The sequence below is a fragment of the Melozone crissalis genome, unplaced genomic scaffold, assembly GCF_028551555.1.
Source record: "Melozone crissalis strain CALT ecotype California unplaced genomic scaffold, PUWL_Pcris_2 ptg000036l_1, whole genome shotgun sequence".
Classification (NCBI taxonomy): domain Eukaryota; kingdom Metazoa; phylum Chordata; class Aves; order Passeriformes; family Passerellidae; genus Melozone; species Melozone crissalis.
In genome coordinates this window covers 5,481,239-5,505,419 of record NW_026535814.1, presented here as the reverse complement: position 1 = coordinate 5,505,419, position 24,181 = coordinate 5,481,239, and the positions used below count along the sequence as shown (strand labels likewise).

Below are 24,181 nucleotides of genomic sequence, written 5' to 3'. Positions count from 1 at the left end.
CTAACAAGCAAATGTGTTAAGGAGGATCAGTGACACATGAAGCAATTATGTTTCTTTCTTGGAAAATGTACCAGCGTTTGCACTTAATTCTGAATGGTGTCCCCATCTACATACTTTGTCAATACCTGCTCTTTTCAAACAACTTTCCCCTCGTTTTGTGAGCCTCAACAGAATCAGAGCTCAGGACATGCACTATTAAAAGAACAAAGCACTGGCCAACTGACTTGAGGAGGCTCATACTCCACTTAAGTGTAATTTACATGATACAGTTAATGATTTTACAAGAAAAAGAAGTTTTTCATTCCATACTTTGATGTACAGATGTACCAAGATCAAACATTTTAACAAGTGTTTGCAATTGCAACCTTTGTACAAAAAAAAAAATCAGACTGAGATTGAGACCACCATAATCATAAAACAACAATATGAGTACTAGTACCAGTCCTAAACCATTCTAGCCAAGAAAGTATCAAAACCAGACAGTTCTCCAAACACCTATCTACAGGGCACTCTCAGGTAAAAAAACAAAAAAAACCAAAATGCCAACACCTTTATGCTGAAATGCAGTTGCAGATGTTGCTTTAATATGAAAGGTAGAAATACTGTAATTTTGGTCCTTTAAAGCAGTTCCATGGATAAGTCTCAGAGCATGCCTGTGTTCCCTTACTGGAGGTACACACAGTGGCTGGAGTATTAACTTATCACATTGACTATCAGCTGACTGGTGGAATACACATTATCCATTTCTGATATAAGCAATTTTTATGGATCATCCAGTATTAAAGATGTCTTTCTCCATTGCAACATGTGCTGCGTTCTGTATCCTTTTCCTTCCCACTGGAAAGGATAAAACAGGTGTATTTACCACCTGTATTGGGTTGCTGACACTGACAATAACTGATGAGGTCTGCAGGTGAAGATGTGGACAGAACAGTTTAGTCAGTGTTCTGGCTCTATCACAACAAATCCACTGGAAGTAAGGGAGAGGTTCATTGCTAATACTTTTTTTCCTTTAAAGCACATTGTTATTTGCTGGCAGTTTTGTCAGGTCATCAAGTAGTTACCTCTAACCCAGTTGCTCACGGCTATTTGTCTCAAAAAAGCTCGTATTTCCAACTAAGGATAGAGGCAAGCTTACGCATAGGACAGTATCTGTAAGAACTTATATTAAACTTTGCACTTGATCTTCTACAAGGTCACATTCTCATTACAGCAAGAACTAAAACCAATGAACTACCATAAAAGGAAGTATTTCCTTCTGTACATTATTTTATTATTTACATAATACAATATAGCATAGATACTGGGTAGCTTATGTGCAATACATAAATATGAACTATCTGTACATGTTTGCATATCTAATAACTCAGAAGAACAAAGTTAGAAGCGGAAACCTGACGCTTTTAATAGTGAAGTAAAAACCAAGACTGAACACTGGCAACAAAAATCAGGTAGGAGTAGTGCCTTGTGTATGTATGAAACTATTTACAAATGAGAACAGGCATTACCACAACACTAATCTAAACCGTATTTGTTTATATAAAAAACACAAGTTTCATACATCACAAAAACCCCTTCCATTATAACACAGAAGTGAAAATATATTACCAGACAAGCATCAGTGAAGAATACTGCCTTTTCTAGTTGTTATTGTACAATGCCGTAGATAACGCAGCCCATGCAATACACCCAAGAACACTACAGTCCTATACCCAAGTACAATTAAAAATGATAAAGCAGCCCTCCAAGAGTGGTTCCAGCTACCATTTAAGTCTACAGCAGCCATGTTAGGTATGGTTTCCCATGCAGAACGGTGCAACTGTTACATTTAAAACTAGAAAAATTAATTCCTAATATTCTTTTGAACTTGGAACACACAGAACATAAGTAGTACATGAATAATAAACTGCTCTAGTATTTCAGCAACTTATTCAGACCTGTGTTGCTTGATAGAGATGCTGTGGTATGTCTAGAAACATTTGTAACTGTGTTTTGAAAACCAATCTTACAATATTGTGCTACACAACATTTTTAGCTAGGCAAGGAAAAGCGGACAATTCTGTTGCAGGCCAGTTCTTAAGCTCCTAATAGGACATCTCCTTTGGGAACTTTTTTTCAGGATTCTTGAGTTAATGTAATCTTTTAAAAAAGCAATTTTCTTCTCACATGTATCTGATTTTTTTTATTTTTCTCAGTGCAGTTGTTAAGTGACTAAAATATGGCAAAGACGCTCATCGTACTGTGATGGTAGACCCCTCTACACAGCTTGCATTCTGCTGGAAAACTAAAATGGGAGTGTGGCAACTAAAAGTAGAATGAGATTTTAAATGATAGAATAGACTGCGAACTGTTTTGATGTATCCTTCTCCAAAACAGGCATACAACATTAGCCGAACAATAAACACCTCATGCACATCTCAAAAGGCAGAGCTGCTGCACACATGCAGATTGCATACATCTGTTTGGCACATGTGAACTAGAATCTGTCCTCTGTGCATGTGTATTCCTGCGCAGGTTTCTGATCATCCATCTATTCTGGGGAGGGCATATACATTTTCAAGGGCTGTATCTATCCAATTCTGCCTGTAACAAACACCCAAACATTTGAAGTATCATTTAGACAGACAGGACTAGAAGTAAAACTTTTGAAAACAAAGGAAAATGACCATGCACCTGCTCTTTTCATGGTTTTTAGGATGTATTGAAAAAAAAGCCCCACAAAAAGTCAGTCAGTCTTTTCACAAGCACATTAATTTATATTCTCTGAATTTTTTCAGCCACCACAACTGGATTCTCTTTTCTGATTTTTGCTGCAGCTTCTGCTTTGTAATCATATGGGCAGTTATGCTTGTCAGAATAACGGTGAAGTCCACAAAATAGGTTTCCACATCGGCAGTCAAATCCTGTACACAGAAAAAGAAGAAACATTACTAGGAATTAGTTTTTAATTATGGTGTTAATTAAGGGTGCAGTCACTACAAAGGGGACATGTTTGTCTACTGTGATATACAGAGTAAGAAAAATAAATGGACTTACTAAGTTGTGTGAATTGTGAAAAAGCTGATAAATCTAATAAAACACAATTTTTGTCAAGTCTAATCTAGCAAGAGGTAACTAATCATGCAAATTTGTTTAAAATTGACAGTATTCTCATACCTGTAAGGCCAACCTTCTTCCTGCACATGAAACATCTGTTCTTCTTTGGTTTCGGCAGTTCAGCAGCTCTCTCCTCACTCTCTGAAGTACCAGGCTGAGAAACTGATGGGCTTGGTTGAGTAACAACTGTTAAAAGCACACAAAGGAAATAAGGGTAAAATTTGCTTTTCTTGACTTCATGAGGTATCAAATAGTATGCATACAGTAAGGATTAATTCAACCACTAAGATCCTGACATCTGTTGCCTACAGTACTACGCTGACTAGTCTAAAAACATGATCAGAAATAAGGATTTTTATCCACCCCTTGCGACTACTTGAGACACTGAGATTATTCTGCACATTTCAACATTTAGGAAATAAGTGGCACTTACTCTATATATCTATACAGGCTTGAAAAGCATGACAGAAATTCCGTGTGCACCTTTTATATTTAAATAAATCATACGATTAAAGTAATACTTAATCTAAAAAGTAACAATACTGTCACAGCTAAAGTTGCTGAACACAGATACCTCTGTAGAAGATATAACTAACATGAACATATTTTAGAGAAGAAAAAAAAAAAAAAAGGAAATTCAGTAGTATGTTCCTGCTATAGTACTGGTTGTTTTGCCACTTCTGCAGTGAAGTCAGGTATCTAAGGCAGCTCACCAAGACAGCAGCTAGGAAGCTGTTAATTCTATGACAGATCCAGAACACAGCTAAAAAATACAAAGTTCTAAAGAGCCCTCATTTAAATAACAAAGTGCAAATTTGCATTGCATATTTGTATTTTTTGCAATTTATTCAGTTTTGGTGTTTAAACAGGTATAGTCAAAATGAATGCTTTTTCAATTGCCTCTTTAGACATCTTTAGAACATCTTTAGACATGGCTGTTTTATTGAAAAAAGTGTTTTATCCCAAAAATTTAATTTTTTTTAATTGATATCCTCTTCATATCCAAAAATGGAACTAAGGAAAATTGAGAGATGCACTTGTACACAACTGTAATACCTGCTCTTGGTACAAGTTTGCTGAACACTCTCAGAGCATGACAACATCTATCATAACATCTATTACAAAATGCATTTCATAATAAATGGAATACGTAAGCCTCAAGGACGTATTTGCAGTTAACATCATACAAATATGGTTTGTTAGACAAGATTCTTTTGAATAGTACTTGCTTTTTAAAATCGTATTTGCATTGTCATAGAAAACTTCACAGTTCACTGCACAAGAAAGGCCCCAGGCAAGACTTCACAATCTAAACAACACTTATAAGCAGCAAACTCTCAGAAGTAACAGGGAACCTTCAGTGCTCATCATCAAGAAATTTCTTGCAGTAAAACAAATGACTGCTAACATTATTTTATACCTCTACATCATAGCAACAGTGCTCATGAACAACCAAGGTCATTTACAACCTGTTGTTTTTCTTTGGTCACATTACAGATATTTTATAACCCTTTTTTGGTGGAAACAATTTGTTTTGATTAAGATTTTCTAGATGAACAAATGTGACACTCTGAACCTGTCTTTAAATCCTAAGACAATCAGTGTTCAGTACCAGTTTGTCTACTAGAGAGCCTGCGATCAAAAACTGGCCTAAGAGCCAGCAGTACCACAAACTGAGCGTACCTGTCAGATGCTATGCACCTTGGCTAAGAGCTGTCAGCTATGGCCTTTAAAAAATACAAAGACTGAACACCTCTCCAAAGGTATAGTCAAATCTCCATTTTTAAGATTTGTTATATTGTTAGTTTGTTTCAAAATAAAAAGCTAATTGTAAGCCAAAACAGATGAATAAGACGAACCAGAAACACACACATTGCAATTTGGTGTGTAGTTAGTAAAGAGAAAGCTTTGTCTGTGTCAGAAGTAATTTCAAAATTTGAACCCTGGGAGCATGCATACTGTTTCAATCACATGCTAAAGAAAATATAGAGGGTGGCAAATAAACAGTGATATAAAGTCACTCACAACATACACTAAGAAAAAATGAAAATAAGAAGAGAATAATTTATATCACTGCCTAACACATGTCAACAAGGAAGCCAAAATTAAAACTTCCCAGGAATTACCAAGGCAAAAAGCTTAGTAGATCACTCCATCACAAAACAAAGCCTCTGAGAACAAATTAATCTAGGGAAAATGTTACCAATTACTATAAGTATACTTCCATCTATATCTTCCAAGTATACAAGTTTCTTCCATGAAGAAACTGCAACAATGGCAGACCACAATGTGTAAAGCGATGAAAGCGATTCTAAGAAACTGCAGCAGCACGTTCCCTGAAAAGGCTGCTGAACAGGATACTTCCCCCACAGCTAACACATCTTCCAAGGAGGAAAAGCAGGACACAACATGCAGTAATAGTCACTAAAAGGTACCAAGCCAAGAGGGGACATAGCTCCCTAAATCCAAACTAAAATGTTCCATTTATTACTCTCCAAGAATAAAGGATTCTGCTGTTATTTTATGCCACCAGACTTTAGTCTGATTGGCTTTTATGATGCTATATGTTCATAAATGTGCTTCTGAGTAATGGCGAGGACAGTCGAAAAAGTTGCCCACCCTGTGCCCTAGAGCTCAGAACAAAATTCCTTTTTCATCAACCTACAGATGAAAAATACTGAAAACTGCAATTGTTCTGCCATGACATCAGGAGCCTACCTAAATCAAAATACTGTTCTTACAGTTGTTTGCCACAAAAGGCTTCCTTTAACACAAAAGACAAATCCAACTGGGCAAGCACAATTCCGGTCCTCAAGATATTAACTTAAATTCATGCCAGAAATCACTGTTAATCAAAGTGCTCAAAATGATTTATGTATCACCGTAGAACAGGTAGCTGAAAAAGTGCCAAAAACTGTAACACAGTGGTTGCTGGTACCCATCAACCTGCTTCCTCAGTAACAGTGTTCAGATGAAGCAAACTCCTCACCACTGTAAAAGAGCTCTTACTGGTATGATGTACTTTTTCATCCTGAACTCCAAACTGGAGAAACATGGAATTGAATGATTAACTATGTGGTTGATAAGGAATTGACTGGATGGACACAGCCAGAGAGGTATGGTCAGTGGTTCTATGTCCAGGTGGAGACTGGTGATGAGTGGCATCCCTCAGGGCTCTGTCTTGGGAATCCTGCTCTTGCATATCTTAATCAGTTACACAGACAGGGATTATGTGCATTCTCAGCATGAAGGAGGGGATGCCAGAAAGGGAGATCTGGACAAACTTGAGAAATGGGCTCAAGACCTGTCCATCTACTCTGCTACTGTAGACCCCATCTGGAGCGCTGAATCCAGCTCTGGGGTCCTCAGCACAGGAAAGATGTAAATCTGCGGGGTTAACCAGACTAGGGCCACAAAGATGATCAGGAGGCTGAAACACCTCTCCTATGAAGCAGAGCTGAGAGAAATGGGGTTGTTCAGCATGGAGATGACAAGGCTCTAGGAATACCTTACAGAAACCTTTCCAACTTTAGATGGATAATAAAACAAAGGGATAGATTTAAACGTGGGCAGATAGTGATAGGATCACAGGAAACACTTTTGAATTACAAGATCGATATATGAGAGATGTTAGGCAGAAATTCTTTAAGATTAGTGATGCACAGGAACAGAGGACTTGGAACTAGATGATCTATAAAACCCTTTCCAACCCAAATGGTTCTATGGTTGTGTGTAGCCCCCTCCATCACCCTGGTCATGTCCTCTCCTGTCTCTGGTTCAAGACCTGCAAAGATTTACTTCACTCAAATTTTACCAGATCAGTTCTCCCAGTACAACGCCAAAAACTTTAGGGACAACCGATTTTCAGAACTGGGTAGGCTTTTATTAACACTATTTTGGTCTTACATGATTGCCTGCAGGCACTGTAAATGCATTACCATCATGGCCAACGATGGCTATTATCCTAGCAAACTAAAAACTAACCTAATCCTATACTGGATGTGTCTGCCTGAAAAAGTCTACACAAATGCAGGCATTTCATCACAAACTTTGGAAAATTTCCTTCAAATGTAGCCTTAAGATAAGATGCATCCTTACAAGAGGAGCAGCAAGGCCACTGATGGAACCAGTCAGCCACAGGACAAAGTACAACAGCTACTCAATCTACATGCAAAAAGGTTCTACGAACTGAAGAATAAAGTTCTTCTTAGACTCATGGGAATGCCATTTGAAATTAAAAACCACTCTAAGAACACTCAAAGCTGTCAGTAGCTTTCTCACATAAAACAGTATGGCTACTTCAAAAAAAAGCAGGTATCAGTATTACAGAGCTTTCACTCTGAAAAGGAATGAATCTAATATTTTAGCTGAAGAAAACACACTGAAAATCAATCTGTACTATTTTCTAACATTCCTCCTATCTAAAGTGACCAGAAAGGAATACAAAAGTAACACAACAAAGTTTTTTAGAAGCTTCTCTGGCTGAAGAAAAAAATCACCAAAATAAAATCTAAACACCTTAAACTTCAAGGATAACACTGGCACAAATTCTTGAAAGTGCAGGGAAAGAAATTGATTTAAGGACTGTGACTTGATGAAGTTAACTGCTAACTCCCAGCATCAAAGAAACAGAAAAAACAAAACAAGAGAGAGAAAAGGTCAAGTCAGAAGTTATCCAAAATACATTAGATGCATTTCTGCAGTTATGGAGCTGAAACAATAGTAGTAACAGAAGTACTAGACGCAATACAATCCTTAGACTGCATATGAGAACAACTGCCTTGGTTTCAGCTGGGATAGAGTTATTTTATTCTCAGTAGCTGGTACAGTGATGCATTTTGGATTCAGTATGAGAATAATGCTGATATATTACTAGTGTCAAATAATAAAACTAGTGTTTTAAATATTGCTAAATAGTGCTTTTACTTTAAAACAAAGACTTCTCAGTTTCACGTGCTCTGCAAACAAACAGGTGCACAAAAAGCCAGGAGAGAGAATCACTGGGACAGCTGACCTGAATGAACAAGCCAAAGAATAATCCACACATCAGAACACACTTCTCCCAATGTATAAATGGGAAGTGTTGACTGGGAGCTGCCAACCACTGCTGGGGAATGAGCTGGGCATCAGTCAGCAGGTGGTGACCAAATGTAGTATGCATCACTGGTGAAATATCTGGAGTTTATTCTTTCTTCTCCTCTTCTCATTACAATTATATTGTTAATACCATCAGCATTGCTTATCTTACTTCATTCTAATTGTTAAGCTTTTTTATCTTAACACATGGGGTTTAGTTTTTTCCTCCACTGACTGTCCTCAGCACTGGAGAGCAAGAACTGAGTGAGTGGCTGCATAGCACTTAGCTGTCAGCTGGGGTTAGTCTAAGACAACAAGGTGCTTGTACATAAAACTTTAGTCTGGAAGGATGGGCAGTACCTGCTATACTTTGTTGAACTTTTGCTCAGGAACTATAACTTCTATGCCAGCCTATGTGCCTGTGATGAAAGGCTGCAGAACAAATCTCCATCATGCTTACTTTTATGTTGAAGAGTGGGAATATAAATGTTCTGCAGCATGCCACTCACCTCTCCATGCCTAAGTCTAACTCTTTTATTTGCATATTTAATACCTTAAATTAATATGCCCATTAATACAACATACTGATTCCCCAGTTACAGAAGCACAGTTTAATTTGGTTATCATAAAGACTTGACGTGCATGGTGTATCACTATTAGAAGAATAATAATAATGTGCTATCACCAACACACACAGCACCAGCAGTTAGGTCCTCAGCGCTTTTCTGTGCAGTGGACAGCTTCAGCGCTTACAACAGACTTAATTTCTGAAATTTTTCAATCAGGAGTGTTTACCAAAGCTACAGCAGGCATGGGAAACATGAAGACAAACTAATTATTCCAAACACAATATAGAATGTTACTAATACAACAGAACTGTTTACAGCGAACAACGTTGTGAAACTAGTACAGCCATATGTGAAAACAAACCCGAACAAACAAGGCACTCATTACAACCAGATTTATGGAACATCATGTATGTACATCTTGATCTTACTCGACATCACAAGCTACCTTACTTACATCTTACTCACAGTATTACCTGCAACCCACTTGCTCTACCTACAGCATAGCAAGGGTAACCCATTACAGGGTCTCTCAACCTGAATGCCCAACAGCTGTAAAATAGCTCCAACCCTAACAGCTTGATTGAGAGCAGAGACATGCCAACCAGCATTGCCTGCAGTCTTCTAACACTGCTGCTGCTGAATGACAGGGTAAGTTACAGCAGGGACGGAAGTTGGCAGTATTTACATATTTTTAAAATATGTAACTTACACAATACCATTATCAGTTTAATTTCTGGTTTACTTTTTCATAAGCCATACTACTTACATATAACACTACACCCTAATCAGAGCATTACTGTATTAAAAAATCCAACCCTATCAAAAACAACCACAAAAAGTACTACACTCTTGAGCCAGTGCAGATACTGTGTCTGGAAACAGTGACAGACCTGACTAGAAGCTGATCATTTAGCAAAGTAATCACCTACAAAAGTCTAAGAAAATGCTAAAAATATGCTGTGCATTAAAACAATACAATTGTTGAAATAAACTTATTTTTAAAACCATTTATTTATAGCGGTGGATTGGTTTTGTATGGCCCGGCTTTGGTAGTGCAAGGCTACAGAGGTGGCTTCTATCAGAAGATGGTAGAAGCTTCTTCCATGTCTGGCAGAGCCAATCCCTGGTAGCTCCAAAGTGATGTGCTCCTTTCTGCCAATCAGAAATGGTGGTAACACCTCTGTGGTAACATATTTAAGTAGAAAGAAAACAGAAGTTGTTGCACAGCATCAGTTGTAATTACTTGTGAGAAGAACAACTCTGCAGACACCAAGATCAGTGAAGGAGGGGCAGGAGGTGCTCCAGGCATTGGAGCTGAGATTCCCCTGCAGCCCGTGGTGCAGACCATGGTGAAAAGCTGTGCCCTTGCAGCCATGGAGGTCTATGGGGATGCAGAGATCCATGTGCAGCCCAGGGAGGAGCCCCACGCCAGAGCAGGGGGATGCCTGAAGGGAGGCTGTGACCCCATGGGAGACCTGTGGAGACAGGGGCTCTGCTCCCATTCTGGAACAGCCTGTCCTTGAAAGACTGCACCCCATGGAAAAGTTACCCACCCTGCAGCAGTTTGAGGGGTGCCATTGCCCATGGAATGGACTCATATTGCAGCAGTTCTCAGGGACCTGCTGCTCGTGACATACACTCATGTTGGAGAAATTCATAGAGAGCTCTCTTCAGTGGGAGGGACCCCACAGTGCAGTAAGCGAATGACTCCTCTCCCTGAGCAGGAGGCGCCTTGGGTGATGAACTGACCACAACCCTGGCTCCTGGCACCACTGGGTTAGGAGGTACAGAGGATGTCAGGGGAAGGTGTTTTTAAGGTCTGATTTTACTTCTCATTATCCTGCTTTGATCTTGTTAATGATAAACTCCACACCTCTAATTCAAGTCTGCTTTGCCCCTGACAGGTATCTGGGGAGGGATCTCTCTCCATCCTTATCTCAACCCATTAACCCCTCATTTTATTTTCTCTCCCCTGTCCAGCTGAGGAGGGGAGTGAGGCTTTCATGGGTGCTTGGAATCCAGTCAAGACTCAGAGCACTTCAACAAGTTACAAGAAAACAATCATGTGAGTTACAACGGAGTTACATCCACCATGCCTTTCTTCAGATGTTAAGGTACAATTGTCTTAGCACCAGGTTTGCTCTGAAGGCGAATCTAGGTTGCAACCTCTGAGCAAAGAAAAAACAAAAAATCCCAACAAAATAAATAGAAACAAGCTTGTTAAACTTCATCGTGTAGTATATGGTAGAGATAATTCATGCTACATATGTATAAAATATTGTAAAATCCAAGCTATGTCTTTGACCACCCTGGCTGGGAGCAGAGTCTTATTTTTATTCAATTAGTTGCCAGACAAAAAAAATATCAAGTCTGTTAAAAGTATGAATGAAACATTCCTGGGCCACGATTGCTGACTTCCCTGGAGGGCCTGCACCTGGGAAGATTGCATCTACCATACTCAAGCACTGGCACCACTCTGCTACAAGTGAATGAAGGCTCTTCCAAAGTGTTCAGACAACCATCTAGACACTTGGACTCACTTTTGTCTATTCCTGCACACGTATGGCCCCAGTTCTACATGTGAAGAGACACAAAGGAACATTCGGACATCCCTGCCTCAGGCAGAATACACTGTATATAAGCTAACTGTTGAAGCAGATGGGGTGAACCACTGGGGAGACACTTTGTCAGCTGGATCCCGGTTCACCCAGCGCCGACACCCGGGGCTGATGCTGCCTTGGCTGTGGTGGTTTTTCTCAAAATTTTATGTTGTTAACAATCTAATAACTCATTGCTAAATTTTCTTATAGATTTGGTTTCTGATTTGATAATTTATAACGATAGTTCATTTTATCTCAACTTCTCCACTTTCTAGTCAGTTGTTTCAATTCCAAAAGTAAAAAAAGTATAATTTTATGCTACAGGATTGCAAAAACAAATAAATTACCAGACGTAATCCTTCTTTTAAGCTTTCTGATTTGTAAGGGAAGCATACAAAATCTCTTTTGCTAATGAACAGCTGGCAAAAGAGAACGTGACTTCATACTTTTGAGGATACAGCTCATGATCTAGTACCGTCCAGTTACAAAATTGCCTCTAGTGTCAGCCTATGCTTATAGCTACACGTTTATTTCATTAACAACTCTATGACTGCATTATTTTAAAGAATCATATCTAAAAGAGAGTATTAACTTTTGTTGCTATCAGGTGATGCAAATTATTTACAATTGTTCCAGTTTGTCTTCAAGAGACCAACACATAATGGATGCTACTGGAAAAAAGGAAGATAAAAAATCTGCCTAGTCCAGACACATCAGGAATTTTTAATAAAAAGTCTAGGCCAGCTTCTCTTGCCTACAAGACACAGAGTAATGCACCACTAAATATAGCCAACACTGTCAAATTAAGAAGTCCAACAAACCCTAAGAATAGTATATAAGGACATTATCTTACACTGTCTAGGATCTATGCCAAACAATAACACTTAAAAGGGAATTTGGGCATCATAGCAGCTGAGGCTGCCTCATGAATTTACAGGTATGTTCTCTCAGAAGGTAGTTTTTTCAAGTTTTCAAGTTTTTCCAGAGCCATTTAAGTCCTCTGGTAGTATTTCCAACCATCTCTACACAAGCTTGTGACAGCTTTTACTGAAAATGGTAAAAACCCTTTGTACAAATACTGAGAAAATTAACATCAAGTGTCAGAACAGTCTTTGTTGGCAAAGATATAACTAGATAAAAACCTCTTTGATAGAGTGCTTAGCAGCATCTGATGCCATTTTTATCCCAACGACTTCAAAACTGGAGAAACAGTTTTTACCTTCAGCTTGAGTAAACAGATTTCCTACTACACATCAGTTTTTAGTTTTTAAAACTGTTTCAGAGCTGGTAAATTTAAAAAAAACCCTCTGGGTTTGTTAAGAACAAAGCAAGTGTGTTAAGATATCCATCTGGTACAAATTCAGTTGTTCACTAGTTAGGTTAAGCAAGATGCCCTCCCTCTCTGCCTCAGTACAAGAAATAGCTCAGTCCTCCAAGTTTTACTACTCCAGCTACAACAATCCAACATGAGCATAAAACTGTTAAACGGACAATTCACACATAACAATTAAAGCTGCAACTACCCCACATCCCCGAAACAATGCACTGAGTATATCTACGGATTACTCAATTAGTTCAAGAACCCTAAGCAACTTCTGTTAATGTTTCTAAACCACCCATTCTCCCTTCCCCAACAGCCTCACTTCTCTGTAGAATAGAATTTATTAAGCACCATTCTCCAACCACAAGCCATTTTGACTGCCATGAGTCAGCTGGAATTGTTCTGCTAGATAACATACTGAATCCAAACAGCTCCACTTCAAAACAGAACACCTTGCCCTAATATGATTTTAGAGTGCCTCACCTTTAAAAACAAATGTTAGGGATCTAAAAACACCCTTATAAGTGTAAATTCTTTTACTAACAATTAGCATATATTTAAAAGCTGTTCTGGAACTAGTCCTTTTTCTTTATTCTGAGCAGACTGTACTCAAAAAGCATTCTAAACACATTTCTTAAGACTACCACCACAACAGGAGATGGCTACTCAGAAAGCAAACACACTCCGCACTCATGTTAAGACAACTGGTTATGGCCAGTGTTGCCGAGAACATACCTGGCTCAGTCTCCGTTTTCGGTTTTAATTCCTCCTCTCTTGAAATGCTCATTTCTGTCATTTGCTGTGTTACAGGCAAAGCGGCAACAGGCACGTTTCTGTTTAAGCACAGTGAAACACAAAATTTACATCAGTTTTACATTAGTAATAAAAGCTTGAACTCTTCAGACCCATTAAGGAACTACTGGTTCAGTCACTATTGATACATTTTCCTGACCTATACTTCTACTATCTTCAAAATACTTCTTTATTTTATTTTAGATTCTATTATTTTAGAAAAAAACAGGCAAGCCTGTAACAAATTAGTTCCGTAGATAAACAAAAACCATTCCTTTTACTGCAGTACTACAACACCAAATATCTGAATGATTTTTCAATTTACATGGACTCATAGAGCCCTGTCAGGCCCATTTTCTTCTGCAGGCACTCACTGCAACAGGACAGGATTGCTGCAGGCCTTCTAGCAAACACAAAGCTCATTCAACTGTCACAGTACAACCCTTATTTTACCTTGTTTTTTCAGATGAGCTGCCAGCAGCACCTTCACAGTTGTTTAAGCTAGTGTCTGCTCTCTGTACAGATGCAGAGTCTGAGGTAGGACTGTTTGAACCACTGGTTGTTCCTATGTAACAAGAATTTGACACGTTATGATCACAGAAAACACATTAATCAAATAGTCTCCTATACAGCTATGAACTGCCTGCATACAATCTTCAATGCTACTGCTTATTACTTTTTACTTAAAGACACTTTTACATAATAACCAAAATAGAGATTGCATTAAAAAAATGCTAACAGAAGTGGCTAAGTGGGAAAGCAAGTTATGATTGAATGCCAAGCAAACCAGAACACTACACAAAAATTATTTTTATCTTTACTGTGCTTTTAAGTAGTATTTTCTTTGAATATTCATTCTTTCAGTTCAGCCTTCAGAAGTTCTCTAACAAAACGTTCTAATAGTCCTTGTAATTCTCTGTATATTTCATTTCTACAGAAATAGAGAAAACCAACCCCCAACAATTCCCCACACTCTTACCCATTGGGCTGATTCTACCACTATTCTGCTGTCGCTGAAGATGTTCTTTGTAGCAAACTGAACACATCCCATTTGTCCTAGGATTTCCATAAAATCCACATCCTGTACTACACAGCATAGGCCCTGGGGTCTGGTTTGTCTCCTGAGTCATCTCGATGCTGTAAATAAAATCAAAAACTGCATTAGGAGAAGGCATGCCACCAAAATCAATTACAGGGTTAAACGTATTAAGAATTTAAAGAATTTTAAGTATATCTGCTCACCCTGCCTCACCAAGTGATATCACCATTCTTAAAGAGGGTTATATGAACATTAATATACCATTCAAGACCGCAATTTATTGCTAAGTAACATCATTACGAACCTTTAATACAAGACAAAGTGTCATCATACTAATACTGAGAAATAATATACTTGCTGAGCACTGAACTGCATGTGCAGGTTAATTTGACAGACAAAAAACCTCCTTAAGTGCCAGGTTCTGAGCACTAACAGGGATATGCAGAATAAGTAAGATATGCTCACACCCACAAAACAGTTCTGGCAAATAATACAGCTTATTTTTGTGGACTCCAGCAGAGCCAAGAGACTCCAGCAGAAAAGCCCTGCTTTTTCAGCACTGGTCTTACATCATTTTGAGGCTAATTTCACAATTACTCTCACAACAGTCTTCCAAGGGAGATAACAATAACAACTCCAAACTATTCAATATGTTCTGTTACATAGCTTACACACTTAAAGAAAAAAATCCCTTCTCTAATCAGGTTGTGTCAAGACTTCTAAGCCCTCCAGAGCCAGTCAGTGCTAAGCATGTTAGAAATAATATCTTCACCTTCACCGCCTGTTAACCTCTGAAAAGCAAGGTTAGTAGAAAAAGGCATAGCAGCCAAATCCTTGACTCCCAAGGGCAATAAAACTGGAACACAGTAATCATGCATTTGCTACAAATGGAAGTAATGTAATAATATTGCACTAAAATTTAAATTTAGTAGAAGCTGCGCATATGGCATCTGAAGACATTTTAGTATAAACTTTGGATTGCTGTTTTCCTATTCAGAAACAGTCGCAGTAAGAGATATTTGACAGATGAGATTTGCTAGAAGTCAAAAATGCCAAAAGCAAATTCGTTACAGCATGAAGAAAAATTATTCTAATTAAGAGAGCTCACACGGCAAGTGGTACTTCTGTTTCCCTAGTACAACTGCAACTGACAGGTGCCTTTAGCTAAACTAAACTTCTGGGATGACAGTAAGCAAAACCGGGAGAAAGTAAACAAGCAAAATTCATCCTGTCAGCTAGTGGTCACAGGACCTAATTTTCCAGGTATAAATAGCTGTACTATTTATAGCTTTTAACACCTTCCAGGTATAAATAGCATTCTTTCTGGCTACAACATGACTTCACACTTTATCTGATACAATTTTACAGCCAAACACACGAGCAAAGGAGCTACAAGAAAGCCCGACCCACCTAGAGGAAATCTGAAAAAATCTTGTCATCTTTGACAAGACACAGAACTATGTCTACATAACACAGAAAAATAATACTACTGCCCTTTTGCTACTAGCCAGGTAAGATCAATATGCTATCAAACACACTGCCAACATCAACTGACTTGTTTTATTTCCGAGTTAGTGCCCTGAAATTTCACCACTTACTAAATGTTGCTTTAGGCGCCAACTCTAGTATTCCAGCGCAAACTAGAAACTCAGCAGCTCCTTTGGTCGGCAGTGTTACACTACTTGAAATGCATGCCCCTGACGGAACGTTGCTACCCAACGCTGAACAAACAAGTCGCGCTTTTCCAGGCTCCGGGAGACGGCCAGGGTTTCACCCGCGTTCATTTTCAAGGTGCCGCCCGACAAGGGGAACCCCGCTACGGCTGCCGCCCCCCGACCGACGCCTTACCGCAGCTCCGGGCCGGGCCCTGCGCGCTCGGCGGTGCCGCTGCCGCCGCGGCGGGTCGGTCACATGGGCGGACGAGCGCCTGCGCTTCCGCCTGTCAGGCGGCGGCGTGACGGGCCCGGGCCGCCCGCTGAAGTCAGCCCCTATTTATATCTCCCGCAGGCCGCCGGCTCCGGGAGGAGGCGCCGGCGAAACCCGACTGCCCTTCCCTTCCAAGGAGGAGCGGGGAGAGCGGGTGCTGACCTGCAGCCCAGAAAATGCGGCATTACCAGCCCGCCGCCTCCCGCGATGGGCGCCCCAAAGCAACCATCGCTCCACCAATGCGCCCGCAACACGGGGCGGGCAGGGTTACACCCAACCGTTCATCTTCGAGAGGAGGGAAAAAGATAATCGAAAAAGGTCTTCTTCCACCGGGACCCCGCCGTCATCAGCCCAACTTGGAGAAAGGGGAGGGTAAACCCCGTTAGCGGCCCCGGCCGCGCACCTCAGTCATCCCCTCGGCCCCGAGGCCATGGCCGGGCTGCCGCCGTCCAGCCGGGCGATCCCGCACTGGCGGCGTAACGACAAAAACGAGGGCCCCAACGCGCGCTGAAAGCAGCCCGAAAACCTGGGCACTGCGTTAGCAACGGGCTCACTGACCTACATACCGAATGGCCTCAACATCCTCCTTCCAAAGAGGGATCACGATAAACACGGGAACAAAACAAAAGGAGGACGCACAAAGGCTGCGCGGGTCACTCGCCGCTCACTTGTGTTCGGCAGAGCTCAGTGTCGGTACCGGGGAACCGAACCGGAGCAGGGCGCTCCCCAGGCGGCTGCAGTCCGGCGGCTGACTCAGACAAAGCGGGGGGCCCTGCCAAGCGCCCGCAGTGCCGCGCATCTTAACCGCGTCTCCCACCCCCTCCGCCTCCCCCGACACCCGGACACAAAAGACCCGCGAGGCTGCCGGGCTGAGGAGCGGCGGCAGCGGACGGCGGTCTCCAGCTCGGCCGCTCCTCGCAACCGCCTGAGTCACGGTCGGCCCCGCCGCCGGCAGGCCCCACGCCACCGCTAGACACAGGAACCCCACTGTCTCGCCGCCTGCGCTGCCCCGCCGAAGGCCGAACGCAACGAGGCCGCCCGAGAGGAGGCCCGGGCACACCCCGCCGCGGTAAAGGCCCCGCGGAGCCGAGCCCAGCCTGCCACCCCTCACCCACCTGTTCCCGGCGGGGGCCACAAACCCCGCGGCGGGTGCCGTAGAAGGCGCCTCGGACAGCTCCAGGCGGCTGCGGGGAGAGCGGGGGTTGCGGGGGGCGCCGGGCTGGCGGCCGCGCCGCCGCCGCTTCGCTCCTTTGTTCCCGCAGCGGCAGCGGCGGCCGTGTCGGCAGCGGCGCGAGGCGGGACCCGCCGTGCGTGGAAGGCGGGCGGCGGGAAAGCGCTGGAGGCGGGTGGGTGGGGAAGGGGAAGAAGAAGACGGCGACGAGGAGGAGGAGGAGTGGAAGGAGGAGGAAAAAGAAGAGGAGGAGGAAGAGGAGGAGGAGGAGGGAGGAGCCCAGCCCGCCCGGCGGACGCGGCTCCTCCCTCTGCCCGCCCGCCGGTGCATGCGTGCTGCCGGCCCGCGCTCCGCCCGTTGCCGCTCTGGGGCGGGGCGCTCCCGGTGCCCGCCCGCCGTTCTGTCCCCAAGCCACGTCACCGAGCGCGGGAGCCCGGGCCGGGAAGGCTCCTAGCTGCCGGAGCGCCTGCTAGATGCGCAATTACCGCTAGGTGTCCTGGGGACGGAGCGCCTCAGCGCCGGCACGCTGCGGCGCTCTTGGAGCCTTGGAGAACGTAGATTGCCTTTAAAACATATTTTTCTTGGGTATTTCTTTCTTTTTATTTGACCTAAATTTGCCTACAAGATTCAGCCATCTTGTGAGATGGAATGTCAAAATGCAGGAGCATTTCTCCGAAAGGGAAGAGAACGTCCAATTTAAACTGCCGATTACAAATTTAATTGCCAGGTGTCTGATAACTGTTCCGTCGCTGCTCTGAAGAGCTGAGCTTCACAGGACAGAATGAATAAGGAAATAACTGTATGTTTTACTTAACCCAATGATGAGCTAATTCCATATGCTATTTTGGACTGAATCTTATCCTTAAGAGGTTACTACCTTCAAAAATACCGTGAGATTCACAAAAAACTGCCTTGGAGACATTTTCTAACTTGTGATGTTTGGAATATTAGGGACCCATAAAAGGAGGAACACCCCCAGGGTAACCCTATGATTTCATCACAAGGAGCAAAAGAATATGTGCATCCTTAGAACCCACAGCTTCAAACGACAATGATTTTGGACCTCCTGTTGTTTGCTTAGCAGCATCACAAGCAAGCTGCCTTCTGTGGAAATGGGTGACTGGTTTGAGGGACACACTTTTAAAGAAGTCTTCTCTGATAGACATATTCGTTGTAGAGGAGAAACATACTGCTTCCATTGTCTTAGAGCTATTGTTTCTTGTTGCATGTTGTGAGTTCTTCAAGAACATGGGTACCTAGAACTTGGCAGGTGAGGCAAGCAGGAAAAAGTGGTTTGGGAATCTGAGCAGGGCTCCAGAAACTCCTTTGAAAGACTGTAAGCTCATCTCCTGATGAAGGGCATCTGCCCTCTGAAGAGACTTGAGGTGTAGCATTCCTGAAACGTTTCGGTGGAGATACATTGTTTTTAGACATTTATGGGATGCAGTCTAACAGAGGACAGAGTGACCATCTTTCCCATCCATTCTTCTCTAAAATACGTTGGACTAGTTTATGGCATATAATTTTAGGCTTTCACCTAAGAAGGACAGTAAAAGACTGCCAGTGCTTTCTCCCTGCTACTTTCCTCTGTAGTGCTGACATTTAAAAGAAATTTAGAAGATGACAAGAGTACAGGGTCTTCATATTCTTTTTCTGTGTACTACTGAAAATATTGTGAACTTCTGTTCCAAGGTACAACAAGATAATAGTTAATTATTTTTATAATTATACGTATTATGATATTAGAATTATCATTACTATGGTGTATTGTAAGGCACACTGAATTGTGCATCTCTGTGACTGTGATGAATAAGTGCCTCAATGAAGCTGGCTGTGTTGATCCTGGCCAGCGCTTCTCAATTTCCCCTCCTTGTTGTGCCAATGACACACCACTGTCCAGACTCATTTTAATCTTCAGAGTTTGCCGTGCTCCCAAAAGTTGTATCAGTTCATGGACTGTTCTGCATAGTATTTTCTTTGTGCAAATGCTCACACTCTGCTCTCATAGCTCTCACTTTCAACTTTCAAGACCTCTTTTTAATATATGATACTTTTTGTACCTTGCTTTCTGATGGTGCTTTAAGTAGTTCTTCATCAACATTACCCAGTGGCTGGGCCAGCTACTAGTTTAATTTCTCTAATGACTGAATTATTTTAAAACTGGAATCAATGCACAGAATATAATCCGTGGTTTGATAGTCTTTACTTGTGACTGGAAAACTATATCTGACCATAGCTAATAGAGATTTCTCCATCCAACTCTTTTCTGCAACATTTTAAGGAAGAAGCCCACGTGTTTGGATGTTTCTGTGTTCCAAAGCACTGCAGTTTTTTAAGATACTTAGATGATCTAAATCAGTGGTGTCTAAAGTGGGCCCACATGAAATGATCTAATGGGGTGCCAGAAGGAAATACTAGAACTTCAGTAATGTATGTGTACAACTGATAAAATAAATATTTGTATGCTAGGCGTGTGTGCTCAAAAATGCTTTACTAATGGGGATGCACAAAAAAAAGTGAAGTTGTAGGAATCTTTTTATGTCACACAGAAATCTAAGTAATTGCTGTGCCCTGCCCTGACAAATTTATCAGTGGAGACCACTGATCTAAATTATGCTAGGTTTCTTTTGTTGTTGTTGTGGTTTTGGTTTTTTTTTTTTTATGCAATAAGAGGATAGACTATTTGCTTTACTTGGCCATGTATCTTCCTCTCAATTATTTTCTTTTTTTTTTTTTCCTTCCTACATTTGAATAGGAGTCAGATAGGGTCATTCAGACTGCAGGAAATTTCTGCCCAGTCTAGTACTTTATTTTATGTATCTAACAATTAAAACCTAATTGTTGCCCTAATTTGCCTTGTTGGATTTCTCTGTATTTTTGAGCATCTTCTAAGCAAAGACCAAACTGTAGTTGTGTTGTGGTCCTGATACAGGGAATCTGAAAAGTGACCAGTTCTTATTCCTGGAGAATCAACAAATGTGTTTTAATTTTTCACAAAAGAGATGAGCATTTGGAGATGGATGTTGTAGCTGCAGTGCTGATCGGTAGAGAGGTCGGAGGGGTGAGGTAACGGAGAAACTGCAACATGGAAGCAGATCAATCTGCAGCACCTGTTTTTTCAATACAGGTGAGCAGTGTCCTTGTTCACATAATGCTCATGGTGGTGGCAACATTCTTTTGTCTGTGTAGCTGTACAGAGCCTGTTAAACTACCCAGCTCTACCCCTGGACAGAGTGTGCCTTTCTTACTACCTTTCCTTTTGCCTGATGTAATTGTAAACTGGGTTTCTAAACTGACACAAGGACGTATGTCATACAAAATATAAACTCGTCAGGGCACAGCAATCACTTGGATTTCTGTGTGACATAAAAGCATTCCTACAACTTCACTTGGAGCAGGTCACCTTTCTATCTTTTCAATGCTTTTGAGCAAATTTGGATCTGTGGATTATAATTTGCTTGCCACAAATATGCAAATATTTGGCAGCATATTACAATAGTGGTCTATGAATGCCCTCATTAGGTCTAAGGAAGAACACCCACACCCCCCCCTCCACTACCCCCCAAGACCAGCACAAGTTTTAACTCTCTCCTCATAGGAGTTTTCAGGACAATACTATTGTTGTTTTCAGCTTCCTCAGAAAAATGTCTTCTCTCCCTTCCCTGTACCCCAATACTTTCATATAGGGTTCTTTGGGAACACCATAAATACTAGAGTATTGTGTCAAAACCAACCTACAGTAAATTTCCTCAGAGAATGAAAATTGGTGAGAATTTCAGAGAATGAAATTCAGAGAATGAATTGGTGGAACCATAAAAGAAATTTACCTTTTTAAGCTGCTTAGATCCTTTGTACAGAAGAGCCCAAGGAATTCTTATGCCTTGAAGCTAAGACTGGATCAAGGACATAGAAAGGAATAAACTTTACATCTGGTGCAATATGAAGACTCATGAAGTGCTAGCAACATTGTAATGAATGGGTTTTTACAAAGTGAATGTAAAACTGGTTTACATTTAGGTTTAGGGTATTGGGTGTAAAGAAGCCAAAATTATTTTATGACAAGTATGGAACATTTTAAAAGATGGAATTTTAAGGGCATAACTGAAACTTGCATATCAGGACAAAAATGTTCCTCAGAACAGGAAAAGACAGCATACTGCCAACTTCAGATGACTAGAGCTAATATGAGGCATTACTCAGAGTTACTGGTCTTTGAAAATTTGCTTCCTGTTTAATTTTTTAACAGACCTTAACTGAGCATTAGGGTTTATGCTTACTTTTCACTGAAAGATGCCTTTTGTAGAAAAACTGATTGATAGCCCCTGGTTCTAATATTTATTTATATTATTTTATTGTTTTATAGCATTACTTAAATTGTGTATTATATGTTATTTATAGTTTTATTTGGATTTCATGGCTACATGTGGATACCTAACAGTCCATGCAATTTGTGACTATAGGAAATAATAATCATGACTTAAAAGAAGACTATTAAATACGGTTTGATTTCAAAGGAAAATAAGCACACTACAATAAATATATTCAGATGCTTTAGATGGACATACATTTAAATAGAAGGGCAGATGTCCCATTCTGATATACCCTTCGTCTTTTTAACGTCTTTGCACTGAGGAGAGACTACCTCTGAGTACTGGAAGCTTAAAAGCAATTTGTTTGGTCTTTGGTTCAGTTCTCAGGGGTGTCCACAAATACCTGCATGCCTGCAAAACTGGATAAAAATGGATCAGCACACAAATAACTTCTTTCTGCAAATTTAGTGGGTTTTATGTTAAAATGTTCTCTGGGACAGTAAGGATTGACTGAAAATTTTATCTATATCATGTAAAGCATATCACCTTCAGACTGCACAAGTTGCTTGGTGAAGCATCCAAGCCTCCCATCTAGCTAAAATTCTAACATGCTTCTGAGGTCCTGCTTATTTTCTGGGTTTTTTAGATGTTCAGTGGCCTGTGGAATATGGAGTTATGGTATTTCAGTGTGCTGTAGCACATGAATGTCCATGAATAGGCATCGTGGCAGTTACTGCAATTTAAGGTGTCATAAAGACACTGCTCTGTATTCACAGGTATTCATTAGCAGAATTTCATTGACTGATAACACCAAATTTCTACGTATCACTAGATTTGCAAGCACACCAGAAATCTCAAATATCTCCATTGTATCCCCTCGTAATTCTGCTGTAACTCACACAGAGGTTAACAATGCATCCCTAGAGAAGCCAGCTGTCTGATGCATAGACAGTCTGAGACAGTCTTTAAGGAACATGCTTTGGCAAAGTTCCTGTAAGCTCCACCCTGAACAGAAGCCTAATGCGTCCTTCAAGGTGTCCAAGTTACAACACCTAGAGATCCATTTACCTAAAATTCTTTAAATCTTTTGAACATCTTGATTTAAGTAACTTTTGAGAAGTACGTAGCAACTCAAGAAAACCAAGATGCACATTGGACTGATTTCCATAATGACTTGTTTCATGTAGTGACTTCTGCAAAGGGATTAATTGCATGCCAACCCTGTATTCTTGCTGTGGCTTAGATGATGTTTCCTCAATTTGTGAATGTGAAAACGTCAATGAAGAACTTTCTCTCATTAGCCATTTGCATCAGACTCTTTTCAGAACTGTCCATGTTCTTGTTTTGGCAAGTCTTTAAATTCTCTGTAACACTGTATTTTAAAAGCCTTGTGAACAAATACAGGTAATTTTGATTAAGATAGTAGTATTCATGTTTCATATCCAGAAGTAAGATATGTTTGGAAAAAAACATGCTGCCAACTGCTAAGAATGAAGTTTGAAACATAAAGAACATGCAGAATTACCAACTCTGAGAAAGCATTTACTTCGTGGCCCTCCAAAGTCACCACAAGCCTTTATGTTACCTGTTTATTCATTTCTCAGCCCTTGAAGATTGTCTGTGCATTCCTGACCCATTTTCAGAGACCTGATGGCACCAGTTTCGACAGTTTCTAGCTTCTGCTTGTCCCTTTGATAGTCTTAATAAAAAAAAAAAAATAAAAAAAAAAAAGAGAGAGAGGGGGAGGGAGAATTAATTTATAAAAGAATAAGGGTAGTGTTTACCTAGAATATAGAATAATGGTGATACAGAAAGGAATGCAGATGGCAGCAGGTAGAACTGTCTATACAGGTGCACTTGCCAGAGTATCTTGCCATTTTGGGTAATGTTGCATGCTATTTTAACCTGAATTAAAATGAAAAAAATCCAATTATTGTAACACTGATTTATTATATTGATACATAAAACAGGTATCATTTTTCTTGCTGATCTCATTACATTTGCTGCTTCTTTTATAAAGCTCCCACTCTTAGCAGAAGGCGCATTTCTCTCCTGGGATGAAGAGGGCCTGCTGTACTGGAATGAAAGTGGGAATTACGCTGAACCTTTCTAGAAATCAGATCAATACCTAAGTGTGGATTTATGTACAAACTTTCAAACATATTTATCTAATAGACTAGGACAAGAGCATGTGTGGTGACAGTGGAAGAATCAAAGGATCCTTGGTGCCCTGCCATTTGTTTAATCCTTTGGCGACTACATCAGTGCTCACAGTGCTCTC

General features: G+C 40.9%; 2 protein-coding genes across 2 annotated transcripts in view; one reads left to right on the top strand and one right to left on the bottom strand.

Moving 5' to 3' along the window:
- Positions 1 to 1,249: 1,249 nt before the first annotated feature.
- ZFAND5 (zinc finger AN1-type containing 5) lies at positions 1,250 to 17,663 on the bottom strand. Its single transcript, XM_054283382.1, has 6 exons — positions 17,535 to 17,663; positions 14,434 to 14,591; positions 13,908 to 14,019; positions 13,398 to 13,495; positions 3,157 to 3,282; positions 1,250 to 2,903 (listed from the first exon to the last, which is right to left on the bottom strand). Exons 2-6 carry the CDS (start codon positions 14,582 to 14,584, stop codon positions 2,755 to 2,757), a joined length of 636 nt encoding a protein of 211 aa, XP_054139357.1. The 5' UTR covers positions 14,585 to 14,591; positions 17,535 to 17,663; the 3' UTR covers positions 1,250 to 2,754.
- A 751-nt stretch (positions 17,664 to 18,414) lies between these two features.
- Positions 18,415 to 24,181, top strand: part of TMC1 (transmembrane channel like 1) — a 119,132-nt gene continuing 113,365 nt past the window's right edge. The window contains exon 1 of the mRNA XM_054283381.1: positions 18,415 to 18,860. The gene's annotated coding sequence lies outside the window, so the exon portion shown is untranslated. The remainder of the gene's footprint in view (positions 18,861 to 24,181) is intronic.

Coding starts and splice junctions, on each gene's coding strand:
- ZFAND5 (XM_054283382.1), bottom strand. CDS start 14,584: ATGACTCAGGAGACAAACCAGACCCCAGGGCCTATGCTGTGTAGTACA. Junction 14,020..14,433: donor TGGTAGAATCAGCCCAATGG/GTAAGAGTGTGG, acceptor CTTGTTACATAG/GAACAACCAGTGGTTCAAAC. Junction 3,283..13,397: donor GAAAACGGAGACTGAGCCAG/GTATGTTCTCGG, acceptor TGCTTTTAACAG/TTGTTACTCAACCAAGCCCA.